At 42.2% G+C, this 13,181-nt stretch overlaps 1 protein-coding gene across 4 annotated transcripts in view; it reads right to left on the reverse strand.

Annotated features, from left to right (window-relative positions):
* Nucleotides 1-837: 837 nt before the first annotated feature.
* Nucleotides 838-13,181, reverse strand: part of LOC112220870 (rho guanine nucleotide exchange factor 6-like) — a 32,900-nt gene continuing 20,556 nt past the window's right edge. For 3 of the 4 annotated variants that reach the window (XM_042303056.1, XM_042303059.1, XM_042303058.1), the window contains 8 exons: nucleotides 12,968-13,083; nucleotides 12,487-12,675; nucleotides 11,559-11,579; nucleotides 10,600-10,693; nucleotides 9,667-9,753; nucleotides 5,079-5,178; nucleotides 4,626-4,680; nucleotides 838-4,407 (listed from right to left, as the gene is read on the reverse strand). In XM_042303056.1, coding sequence (XP_042158990.1) covers nucleotides 4,285-4,407; nucleotides 4,626-4,680; nucleotides 5,079-5,178; nucleotides 9,667-9,753; nucleotides 10,600-10,693; nucleotides 11,559-11,579; nucleotides 12,487-12,675; nucleotides 12,968-13,083 — 785 coding nt within the window. In that variant the 3' untranslated portion in view covers nucleotides 838-4,284. The remainder of the gene's footprint in view (nucleotides 4,408-4,625; nucleotides 4,681-5,078; nucleotides 5,179-9,666; nucleotides 9,754-10,599; nucleotides 10,694-11,558; nucleotides 11,580-12,486; nucleotides 12,676-12,967; nucleotides 13,084-13,181) is intronic. The other variant, XM_042303057.1, reaches the window with a different exon arrangement.

Here is a 13,181-nt window from a genome sequence, read left to right on the forward strand (position 1 = left end):
TGTTGTGGGGGTGCTTTGCTGCAGGAGGGACTGGTGCACTTCACAAAATATATGGCATCATGAGGTAGGAAAATGATGTGGATATTTTGTAGCAACATCTCAAGACATCCGTCAGGAAGTTAAAGCTTGGTCGCAAATGGGTCTTCCAAATGCACAATGACCCCAAGCATACTTCCAAAGTTGTGGCAAAATGGCTTAAGGACAACAAAGTCAAGGTATTGAAGTGGCCATCACAAATCCCTGACCTCAATCCTAAAGACATTTTGTGGGCAGAACTGAAAAAGCTTGTGTGAGCAAGGAGGCCAACAAACCTGACTCAGTTACACCAGCTCTGTCAGGGGGAATGGGACAAAATTCACCCAACTTATTGTGGGAAGCTTGTGGAAGACTACCCGAAACATTTGACCCAAGTTAAACAATTTGAAGACAATGCTACCAATTACTAATTGAGTGTATGTAAACTTCTGATCCACTGGGAATGTGATGAAAGAAGTAAAATCTGAAATAAATCATTCTCTCTACTATTATTCTGACATTTCACATTCTTAAAATAAAGTGGTGATCCTACCTGACCTAAGACAGGGAATTTTTACTAAGATGAAATGTCAGAAATTGTGAAAAACAGAGTTTAAAAATATTTGGCTTAGGCGTTTGTAAACTTCAACTGTATGAAATAAATAACCGTATGCATGTATGTATGTACGTACACTTTTACATTTAAAATAAAGTTATCAGCAAACTTTAGGTGGCCAAATAAAATCGCCAGTTGATGACCCCTTTAGTGGAATAGGCTTACCAATGGACTTTCACAACATGAATGAATACTGGTAATAAAACTATGGTTTGAGTTACATTTTTATTAAAATAATGAGCATACTGAAAGCATAACATGAAAGTATGCAGCCGCTACAAAAAAAAGAAAGACTTACAATACTTCTAACAGTCATACTTTTGCATAGAATAACTTTTTTTAAACGATACACGGGGAGCAGTCTGACAAGTCTCGATGAGAAGGATGGGATAGGTTATATCTCTCCAAGTGCTCACTTAGGCTTTAGGCATTAAACATTATAAAACACTGTATGAAAACTATTCAATACAAATATTGATGTAATAATAATAATAATAATAATAATAATCTTAGCAATAAACATGAACAAATGATACTGAAGGACATTTGTACAGGTGACAAAACATGCAGAACTGAGCTGACATTGACAGTGGGACCTGAACACAACAGTGTGTTCCAGTATGCTGCTATCCATCATGACTAGAGAGAACACACTGCTGAGATAGGCCCTTTTTGGTTAAGGGGCAAAGGAGGAGTCATCACTGCAAATGATTTCTTCATACATCCTGGGTCTACATTGCCCAACTGACCGTTTCAGAGTGACACTGTAAAGCAGCCACGGGCTGATTATTTTTCTTGAGTGTCTGGTTGGGGGGCCTGAACTTACTTACAAATAATGTTTAGACTGCAAGTTGACCGCAAGAAGCCCAAACAGATATAATATTTGACTAAAACATCATTTAAAACCTTACATTTGTATACGATCACAGGTCTCTATTATGCGTGAGAATACTTGGGAACAGATATTTTAAATGTTTATCAATTGGTGCTGATTTCATGCTGTTATTACAGTCTTATGTCCAACAACAAAAATTCTAATAATAACAAATAAAAAAAATACTTGGGGGGCCAAAATAACCGCCAGTTGGGGAACCCTGCTGTAAAGTAAAACAGTCAAACTGAAGCAGTCACTTAGTGCACTGCTCTGCAGTGCAGTAGGAGGTTGGCATCAGATGTTACAGTGTATGCACTACATATAATCCTGGGATGAAGTACTGTGATTGCAATGAATCATTTCTCACCTAAGGCCTTGACATAAGGCAGGGATTCCCAAACTCGGTCCTGGGTCCCCCCCTGGGTGCACGTTTTGGTTTTTGCCCTAGCACTACACAGGGAATTCAAATAATCAAACAAATGGTTATTTGAATTAGCTGTGTCGTGCTCGGGGGGGGGGGCTAGGACAGAGTTTGGAAATCCCCGACATAAGGCACCAAAGCCCAAATCCACACTGAATTGTTATAATACCCTTACCTCTCCCCATGAACATCTAACCAGTGCCATCAAACGCATTGAAATGTGAAAACATGACATAAAAACCAACCTGGGCAATTTGCTAGAAAACCCATTTAATCCCCGTCACTTAATTTATCCCTCCTCGTAAAGTGGATCAGGAGGCACTTGATCACTTCTTCTCCTACACTACTCACACTGACTCACTCTATACACTCTCCAACAACACAATCAAAGTGGGGACATATTTCCCTCTGCCTGGAAGTTCCAATATGGGAAGAAAGCATAATAATGACTATGAGACGAGGGACGGTATTCCTAAAGTGTCTGAGAATCGAAGTGCTGATCTAGGATCATTTATTCCCTTTTAGACCATAATTAAAAGTGATCATATGGACAGGAGGGGCTTGATTATAGATCAGCACTCCTACTCTATGATGCTTTGTGAATACAGGCCAAGAACACTGATGTTAAATGTAATGACACTTTCTTGGAATTTATACCAAACTCAAAATGTGGGACATAGCCTACTACATACAAATAAGAATGTTCCTGTTGTACCAAATTCTAAAAATCAAACTGAGTTGTTTTGTCTTCCCCAATGGACAATGTCCAATAAATAAGACCACTTAAAAACTTTTCCCCCTTAGCACCAGAACAAGGTTAACATTCTGTAGAGGTGATTTCTGCAGTGCGGGTTGGATTGAATTCCAGCCCAGTTTAAAAAAAGGCAGAAACCCATAACGACCGCCCCAAGTGGGTTCCCAGTACCATATACATACACTTTTCTACACAATTAAATGTTTTAATGGAAAATAAATAAGCAATATATATTATTTAACCCCAGAATAAAGCAAAGCTATGAATTATTAGTACATGTATTGAATTGTTATTTGTATATTGTCTCGGTAAGAAAGTATGTGTGTATTCTATACACAATACACTTTTAAGAAATAAGGCACGAGGGGATGGGGTGTATGGCCAATATACCACGGCTAATGGCTGTTCTTAGCACGAAGCAACGCGGAGTGCCTGGATACAGCCCTTAGCCGTGGTATATTGGCCATATACCACAAACCCCAAATGTGCCTTATTGCTATTATAAACTGACTACCAACGTATTTAGAGCAGTAAAAATAAATGTTTTCTCATACCCGTGGTATACGGCCTGATATACCACGGCTGTCAGCCAATCAGCACTTCAGGGCTCGGACCACCCAGTTTATAAATATCTATATCCCTGATAGCTTTGGACTATATATTGATTAGCATGTCTAATGCGTAATACTATCTTAGAAACACTGTACACCCATGCAGATTGTAAGGTACACAGTCAAGGACCTTTTTCGATAAAATTAATACCAGCTTGGAACAGTATTGAAATCCACTCTCCATGAGCTAGAAGACCGTTTTGATAGTCTATGGAAAGGTCTCACCTATCTGAAATGAAAAGCTAAAGCCTACAAAATATCTTGGAGATGCAGAGTCTCACGTCTATAGAATGTGCAATTGCAAAATGCCAATCGTGTTCACTGAAACTCGATGCAAGCTTCTCTTTCCCCACAAGGCTGCGGGGGTGTCCTCAACACCAAACAAATGCCAAACAATGCTGTAACAGATGTAGAGTGGGACAGATGAGCCCTAGTTATGGTGGAAGGAGTCGCTCTCCCGCTGAAACAAGTGCATGCAAGAAAACACCCATTGTACCTAAAGAAGGCTTCTCGCACCCATTAGATTTCCTATTGAAATGTAGACACAGTAGTCCAGAGTGGCGATGCAGCTGGTGACACTGCAGTACTAGTTATTTATCCTTTGTCCAAAATGGTTCCATCAGAGTTGACCAATTACAGTGGCAGCAGAAGGGATGCAACCAATCAGAATGTTCGATTCTGGTTAATTCCCCTCCCATTGGTCTCAGTTAGCTTTTCCGGGTGCTTGAGTAAGACCCATGGTTATGACTTGAAAATCCTCCAACAGGGTTGGATCAGGAAGACAGATAATGAATAGTTCAGCATGTGAGGCCAAGCATCAGAACAGAGAGTTGTTCCAACCAGAGTCCAGCTAAATTAATCCAACCCTTCTGTGTTGTAGAGATGGAAGCATGGACACACTGCACACAGTCACACACTGCTCACTTACTCACTCACACACACACACACACACACATATGCGGGATAGGTAAATGGATAGGTGTGTGGGGTTGTTCAGTGGTCTCCATCCTCCCAGGCACAGTCGTTCTTCTGCTTGGCCAGCTTCCTGACCACTCTCTCCAGCTCCTTACGAGACTTCTGCTCATCCTCCAGACATTGCTTGATCCACTTACTCTCCTGGCGAGACATACACAAATATCCATTGAAACTCCGCAAAGACGTGAGAACACACGCATTCACACACACCTACAAGCAGGAACCCACAATCACAAAACGTGTACCTGCAGATAGACAAGCACGCACCCACATAAACCACAACACCGACACTCCTGAACAAAATGGCTTGTCAGACTTTAAATGTGTCAGAGTGAGTTTTAGATCAACAGTTATTTTACCTTCTTTAATTCATGGACCTCATCCTTTAAAGCGTACACCGCATCAACCAGACTCCTGCAAGTCAACAAACAAAACGTTATCAATAAAGCCGGACAATAGCATATTAGTCATGTTACAATATGTATAATATATGATAAAGGCTTTGGAATTTCAGTGGTGGAGGTAGTTGAACATAACAATTTCACAAATATTAAAGTCCCAATTTCTTGCTATTCAATGTTCAAGACAAAACCCCTGTTTTGCCAACACTTCCAGGTCATCATGTAAAGACATACATTTTTCCATTTGAACTGATAAATAAAATACTAGTGTCCTACAGTATCCGTGAAAAAGCTTCGGATTAGACATGTTGAAACGTCCGGCTGAACGATAACTAACTGCAGATGCATGTGCATACACAGTAATGTAATGGCCTAATGAAAGTCTATTCTCCTGAGTGATGGCAGTCTTACTTCTCCTCTATGATGGTCTGACCGTTGTTCTTCATCTCTTCCACCATCATCTTCTCTTCCTCCGGCAGCAGGACCTGAGGGACAGAATCTTTCCTCACCACTGCAGGCAGGCAGGCAGGCAGGCAGGCAGGCAGGCACACACACACACACACACACACACACACACACACACACACACAAAAGTAAGCCTTTGTCATTGCCATGTCTATCTATGGGCCATTAAAAGGTGTGGTACACACACACATCTTGGACGTGGTGAAGAAAACTGTTGTCTGTATAACACACACAAGTATTACGCGAGCCTACCAAACTAGCTAAATGACTTTTATGCTCGCTTCGAGGCAAGTTACTGAAACACTGAAGCATGCATGAGTGCACCAGCTGTTCTGAACGACTGTGTGATCATGCTCTACGTAGCCGATGTGAGCAAGACCTTTACACAGGTCAACATTCACAAGGCCGCGAGGCCAGATGGATTACCAGGATGTGTAATCAGAGCATGCACAGACCAACTGGGAAGTGTCTTCACTGACGTTTTCAACCTCTCCCTGACAGAGTCTGTAATACCTACATGTTTCAAGCAGACCACCATAGTCCATGTGCCCAAGAAAGCGAAGGTAACCTGCCTAAATGACTACCGCCACATAGCACTCACGTCATTAGTCATGAAGTGCTTTGAAAGGCTGGTCATGGCTCACATTAACACCATCATCCCGGAAACCCTAGACCCACTCCAATTCACATACCACCCCAACAGATCCACAGATGAAGCAATCTCAATCGCACTCCACACTGGCCTTTCCCACCTGGACAAAAGGAACACCAGGGTTGGGGAGTAACTGATTACACAATCTGTAATCTGTTACATGTAAGGGATTACAAAAAAAACAGTAACCGTTACATTACCAGAAAAAAAGTTGTAATCAGATTAGATACTTTTGTAAAACTAGATTACTTCGAGGATTACTTTTAAATTCAGAAAGGATGTTTGAAAAAAATTCTCAATGACATTCAAATCAACATTGAAAAAAGGCGCACGTTTAAGTTTGTTCCACCTGAGCGTGTCTGACCACAAGTCAAAGACCACTATGATGACACACCAAATGTGTTTGATGGATCGAACTCCTTATCGTTTTACCTCAGCATAACCCAAAGACTTTGGGTAATCTATACTTCCATATTTCCAAGTTCTATTCATGAAGATCATGGGGTATAACATTTATTGGAATGACTGGAATTCTGATAGATCTTTACATTAAAAATCAAAGTCTAACTTAATCGTATTACTATATGTAGTAGAAGGTGATGGGTTAGAAGAAGCCTACATAACCAACCCATAAAGTAAAATTTAACATCCATATATGGCCAGCTATGTAAACTTTAACATTGTTTTATCCTGCAATAGATGTTGTTCAATTGGTAACATACTTTACTTTCCCCTTGAGGCATTAGAAGACAATGTAACTGAACGTAATCAGATTACGTTACTGAGTTCGGGTAATCCAAAAGTTACGTTACTGATTACAATTTTGGACAGGTAACTAGTAACGGATTACATTTAGAAAGTAACCTACCCAAACTTGAGGAACACCTATGTGAGAATGCTGCTCATTGACGACAGCTCAGTGTCCAACACCATAGTGCCCACAAAGCTCATCACTAAACTAAGGTCCCTGGGAGTAAACACCTCCCTCTGCAACTGGATCCTGAACTTCCATGATGGGCTGCCCCCCAGGTGACAAGGGTAGGCAACAACACATCTGCCACGCTGATCTTTAACACGGGGGCCCCTTAGGGGTGTGTGCTTAGTCCCCGCCTGTACATCTACGTCTGCGTGGCCAAGCACGACTCCAACACCATCATTAAGTTTGCTGACGACAACAGTGGTAGGCCTGATCACCGACAACGATGAGACAGCCTATAGGGAGGAGGTCAGAGACCTGGCAGTGTGGTACCAGGACAACAACCTCTCCCTCAACATGAGCAAGACAAAGGAGCTGATCGTGAAACACAGGAAAAGGAGGGCCAAACACACCCCCATTCACATCGACGGGGCTGTAGTGGAGCGGGTCCTGTAGTGGAGCAGGTCCTTGTTGTCCATATCACCAACAAACTATCACAGTCCAAACACATCAAGACAGTCGCAAAGAGGGCCCGACACCACCTTTTCTCCCTCAAGAGAGATTTGGCATGGGTCCCCAGATCCTCAAAAAATATACAGCTGCACCATCGAGAGCATTCTGACCAGTTGTATCACCGCCTGGTATGGCAACTGCTCGGCATCCAACCGTAAGTTGCTGGAGGGTAGTTCAAACGGCCCAATACATCACTGGGGTCAAGCTTCCTACCATCCAGGACCTATAAACTATTGTCAAAAACTCCAGTCACCTAGGTCATAGACTTGTCTCTGCTACTTTACGGCAAGCGTTACCAGAGCACCAAGTCTATGTCCAAAAGGTTCCTTAACAGCTTCTACCCCCAAGCTATAATACTGCTGAACAATTAATCAAATGGCCCCCCAGACTATTTACATTAACACGCAATTTGTTTTTACACAGCTGCTGCTCGCTGCTTATTATCTATGCATAGTCACTTTACCCCTACCTACATGTACAAATTACCTCGACTAACCTGTACCCCCAACACATCGACTCGGTACCAGCACACCCTGTACATAAATTCGCTATTTTATTGTGTTACTTTTTATTTAATGTTTTACTTAAATGTATTTAGGTAAATATTTTCTTAACCAACAATGCAGTTCAATAAATAGAGTTAAGGGCTTGTAAATCAGCATTTCACAGTAAGGTCAACACCGGTTGTATTCGTCGCATGTGACAATTATATATACAGTTGAAGTCGGAAGTTTACATACACCTTAGCCAAATACATTTAAAATCAGTTGAACAAATCCTGACATTTAATCTAATTAAAAATTCCCCGTCTTAGGTCAGTTAGGATGATCACTTTATTTTAAGAATGTGAAATGTCAGAATAACAGTAGAGAGAATGATTTAATTCAGCTTTTATTTATTTCATGACATTCCCAGTGGATCAGAAGTTTACATACACTCAATTAGTAATTGGTAGCATTGTCTTCAAATTGTTTAACTTGGGTCAAACGTTTTGGGTAGCCTTCCACAAGCTTCCCACAATAAGTTGGGTGAATTTTGGCCCATTCCTCCTGACAGAGCTGGTGTAACTGAGTCAGGTTTGTTGGCCTCCTTGCTCACACAAGCTTTTTCAGTTCTGCCCACAAAATGTCTTTAGGATTGAGGTCAGGGATTTGTGATGGCCACTTCAATACCTTGACTTTGTTGTCCTTAAGCCATTTTGCCACAACTTTGGAAGTATGCTTGGGGTCATGGTGCATTTGGAAGACCCATTTGCGACCAAGCTTTAACTTACTGACTGATGTCTAGAGATGTTGCTACAATATATCCACATACATTTCCTACCTCATGATGACATCTATTTTGTGATGTGCACCAGTCCCTCCTGCAGCAAAGCACTCCCACCTAATGATGCTGCCACCCCAGTGCTTCATGGTTGGGATGGTGTTCTTCGGCTTGCAAGCCTCCCCCTTTTTCCTCCAAACATAACAATGGTCATTATGGCCAAACAGTTCTATTTTTGTTTCATCAGACCAGAGGACATTTCTACAAAAAGTACAATCTTTGTCCCCATGTGCAGTTTCAAACCGTAGTCTGGCTTTTTTTTATTGCGGATTTGGAGCAGTGGCTTCTTCCTTGCTGAGCGGCCTTTCAGTTTATGTCGATATAGGACTCGTTTTACTGTGGATATAGATACTTTTGTACCTGTTTCCTGCAACATCTTCACAAAGTCCTTTGCTGTTGTTATGGGACTGATTTGCACTTTTCGCACCAAAGTACGTTCATCTCTTGGAGACCGAATGCGTCTCCTTCCTGAGCGGTATGACGGCTCCGTGGTCCCATGGTGTTTATACGTGCATACTATTGTTTGTACAGATGAATGTGGTGCCTTCATCCTTGGGAGCAATTTCCAAACGCCTGAACCAGACTTGTGGAGGTCTACAATTATTTTGGCTGATTTCTTTTGATTTTTCCATGATGTCAAGCAAAGAGGCACTGAGTTTGAAGGTAGGCCTTGAAATACATCCACAGGTACACCTCCAATTGACTCAAATGATGTCAATTAGCCTATTAGAAGCTTCTAAAGCCATGACATCATTTTCTGGAATTTTCCAAGCTGTATAAAGGCACAGTCAAATGAATGCATTTAAACTTCTGACCCACTAGAATTGTGATTCAGTGTATTATAAGTGAAATAATCTGTCTGTAAACAAATGTTAGAAAAATTACTTGTGTCACGCACAAAGTAGATGTCCTAACCGACTTGCTAAAACTATAGTTTGTTAACAAGAAATTTGTGGAGTGGTTGAAAAACTAGTTTTAATGACTCCAACCCACGTGTATGTAAACTTCCGACTTCCGAACTATATATATATTTTTGATTGACAGGTTGAAAACAGACAATCACACAGATACATACAAACGCGGTGGCGTGTGCTCGAACACACACACACACACACACTCCTTCGTCTCACCCGTGTTGTTCTGATGCAGGCTGGCCCCTGTGCAGTAGGACTCGATCACCTTCAGAATCTGTGCATCCTCCTCCAGAGCAGCTGTACCTGCCAATCAAAGGCACGCAGTGGAAAAACAATGGGTCAGGCGGCTTCTGAACCACAACAACTAACTTTATATTCAAACCTGAAACATTCCCCTGACAGTCAGGTCCAACAGATTTAGCTGCAGCATCTCTATGGATTTATGCTACCGATGGTCCATTTCCCTCTCATCGTTCCATGCAATTTAAAGTAACAGTCCAGTGTTTCCAGATGTCTATGAAATATGACCTTTATTTCATTATAACATGAGAAAAATTGTTTTCCTTCCAAGAAATGGCAATTAAGAATATTATAAAGCAGCTTTTCTGTGTTGGAACGGTGTGGGCGTACCCCAACAACAGTTTTGTTAATGCCGGTCAAAAAATATATATGAATGACAACAAGTAAACAGCTGATTGGCCAGCTCAGCCAACGAACCAACCGTCATGTTAAACGAGGAAAGAGAAATCATTTTTGAAATAGTCTGTTTGAGATACAAGGTGGTGTCCCCCCCCCCTCTAATTTATACTTTGGCCACAAATATGAGTTTAGGACGAGTCAACAACATTATTTGGGTACGAGTTCAACTTTAAAACACTAATAAGAAGCAGCTGGATGTGTTTGATGAGTAACTGACTCACTCACCTTGAGAAGGCGCACAGACTGCGAGTTACCATCAACCACGTGAGATACACGTTTGAGCTAATATGCAGAGAATTACATTGTGTTGATTCACAGAGCTAGAAATTGGTCATTGGTTAGGCGGTGGGTGGAATTTGTCACACAGAGTGTGAATCTGTGCTTTCCTTGGTGGCAACACATTTGGACACTAGGAAATTATACATAATAGTGTGTAATGATCAAACCTACTTTTCCGCAGGAGGAACTCATCGTCGGAAGGTTTTCGTTCCGTTTTGCGTTTCGGGAGGAACTTCTTAATGGGCCTCGGACTTTTACCGGAGTCCTGTAGAAGTCGGGGAGAAGTGTTAGCAGGGTAGAGTACACAGTGACAAACGTCGTCAAGCCAGGGGAAAAAGACCACGGTAACTGCAAGCCTACAGTAACACACATTGCCACCATGGACAAAAACAAACAAGGTCGACAAAGTCTTACATATTGCATAAGCATGGGACGGTAATAACCAAAGAAACCTGGGTCATGTTCAGTAGGACACGCAACATGAAAAGAAAATTGGTGTTTCTTATTGAACAAGTCTAAGTAGTCACTCCCTCTTTCAGTCAGATTTCTTCCCTTTGGTGGCTAATGAACATGACCTTGGTGTCATTTTAAACAGTTTACTTTAAAAAAACAAAATGGTCTTCTCTGAGTCATTAATTATGTGATTTCCAGCACACACGTCACACACTTGGAGCAAACTGTGTGGCCTATGATGTCATCATGTCAGCTAAAATGGATATCCTTCACCATTCATGAGCCAAAGATGAAGATCCTAATTGAAACAATGAATAATTCAATGTAATCCTTTCATTTGTAGTCTATTTGTAAATGATTCTATTTTAAAACCTGGAAAGGGAATAAGTGTTTCTGCACCAAATTCCACTTGTACAAGTATGGCTTTCTGTTACCTAGAAATCGGGCTTTGTTGTTACCTAGAAAACAGATAGAGATCTCAGGTAGACCGCTTGCCAGAGGTTTTGGGTGACTACGGGGGATAAAATACAGACAAGGCAGCAGAGAACACAGGAAACCAACAGCTTACAGCAGAGGAAGAGGAAAACAGAGCAATGGGTTGCCACTTTAGCACAAGGGCGCACACAAGCACACACACACATATCCACACAGTAAGAGAGAGAGAGATCTAGCCTTACCTTCAATATATAAGACATTCTCTATAGAAGACAGTTTGGAGAGAGAGAGAGAGAGAGAGAATTTTCTTTGAGAATGTTGATAGAAGTAGATTAACAGTGAACATTTCAGTGCCCCCCCCCCATCCTGTAGTGTGAAGAAAACAGTGATGAAAATATAACATGGTAGGGGAGAGAGTTAAAGGGGAGATGGATGCATTATACAAAAGGGTAGAGAAGGAGTCCCCGTTATTAGCTGCTTTAACTCTGGGGTCAGAGAGCATGGTGCGTAATTCTCAGTGATGAACTACCACACATAAACCATTTTTTGTTATTGCATGTATGTAACGTCGTTTGTCTGCTTTTTTTTAATGGATGTCAGGACGCTATTTTTAAAAAGGACTATTCTGGCTAAAAAAAAATGGAAATGGAATGAACTAGAGAGAACATTAATACCTGATCATTCTAGCTCACCCTCATCTCACAATGACCACAGCTGTATCTAGTGCAGCCAACAACCAGGTCAAACACAAGTCTTTACCAGAACTAACGTGGTTACTTAACAGGAATACACCCCCCCCCCCCCCTCTACATGGTCATCCTATAGCTTCCGGGAGCACCGTTTGCCTACTCATCTGCTAAGCGCTCTGCCCACACAAACAGAGCTATATCCCAGAGGGTTTTTCCATAGTCCTATTAGAGTCAAGTTACTGTGAGATGTAAAGCAGTGTAAAGCAGTGTTCTGTACCCCAGCTCCTGAAGAAACTTAGCGCATGCAGGCGTTTGTCCTAGCCCAGCACAACATCCTGATTCAAGTAATCAACTATTCTTCCAGACCTCGATAAGAACATTCTGGAGGGTTAATGCTGGGCACACTGCGCACACTGCAGCTCTCCAGAATCAAGAGTGAAGAACCCAGAGATAGATGGACTATAAATCTGGGTTGGCCTACCTCCTTGTAGCCCAGTGCAGCAGAGGGCTTGAGGGGCGGGGCAGGACGCAGGCAGCTCAGGGACCAGGGTTTGGTGGTCTTGGGGGGCTCCAGTGGTCCCCGGTTGCCCTGGCTGGGGGTGATGAAGATGGGCAGGTGGGACTGGTGAGTGGGAGTGCCCACCATACTGAGCGGTTTCCCCCCCTCGTTCTATATCATCCATACACAGAGGTAAGCCACAGTCAGAAAGAGGGGATGTGTGAGGTTCAATGGAAGTTTAATGCAAGTGCCAGCCATGTGTGAAGTTCAGTGGTAGTTCATAGTTCAGTGCAATGCGAGTTCTAGCTGCGTGTGGAGTGGTGTGCACGTTGTCACATCACTGGCCATGTCTAAAGGGAAATACACCATTTTGTTTAGTGCACACACAACAGCACTTCCTGTATCTTTGAAACAATAAATAATGCAGTGTATGAACGTGTGTGTGTGTGTGTCATGTCTTTACCCTGATTATGGTGCCCACAGGGCTTCCGCCTTTGGTGTAGGTATTGAGATGGTCCAGCCAGTCCTGCAGTTCCTGGGAGTTACTGCAGATCACTGTGACACGATCAAACATGCTCCCTGCAACACACACACACACTTCAGTGGGTTGCACATTGCAGGGAAGTTCCAGGCTAAGCTACCTAAAGTTAGGTACGGGTAACACTTTGTTAGCGAGC

Source organism: Oncorhynchus tshawytscha, linkage group LG21, assembly GCF_018296145.1.
Source record: "Oncorhynchus tshawytscha isolate Ot180627B linkage group LG21, Otsh_v2.0, whole genome shotgun sequence".
In the NCBI taxonomy this organism is placed as follows: Eukaryota; Metazoa; Chordata; class Actinopteri; order Salmoniformes; family Salmonidae; genus Oncorhynchus; species Oncorhynchus tshawytscha.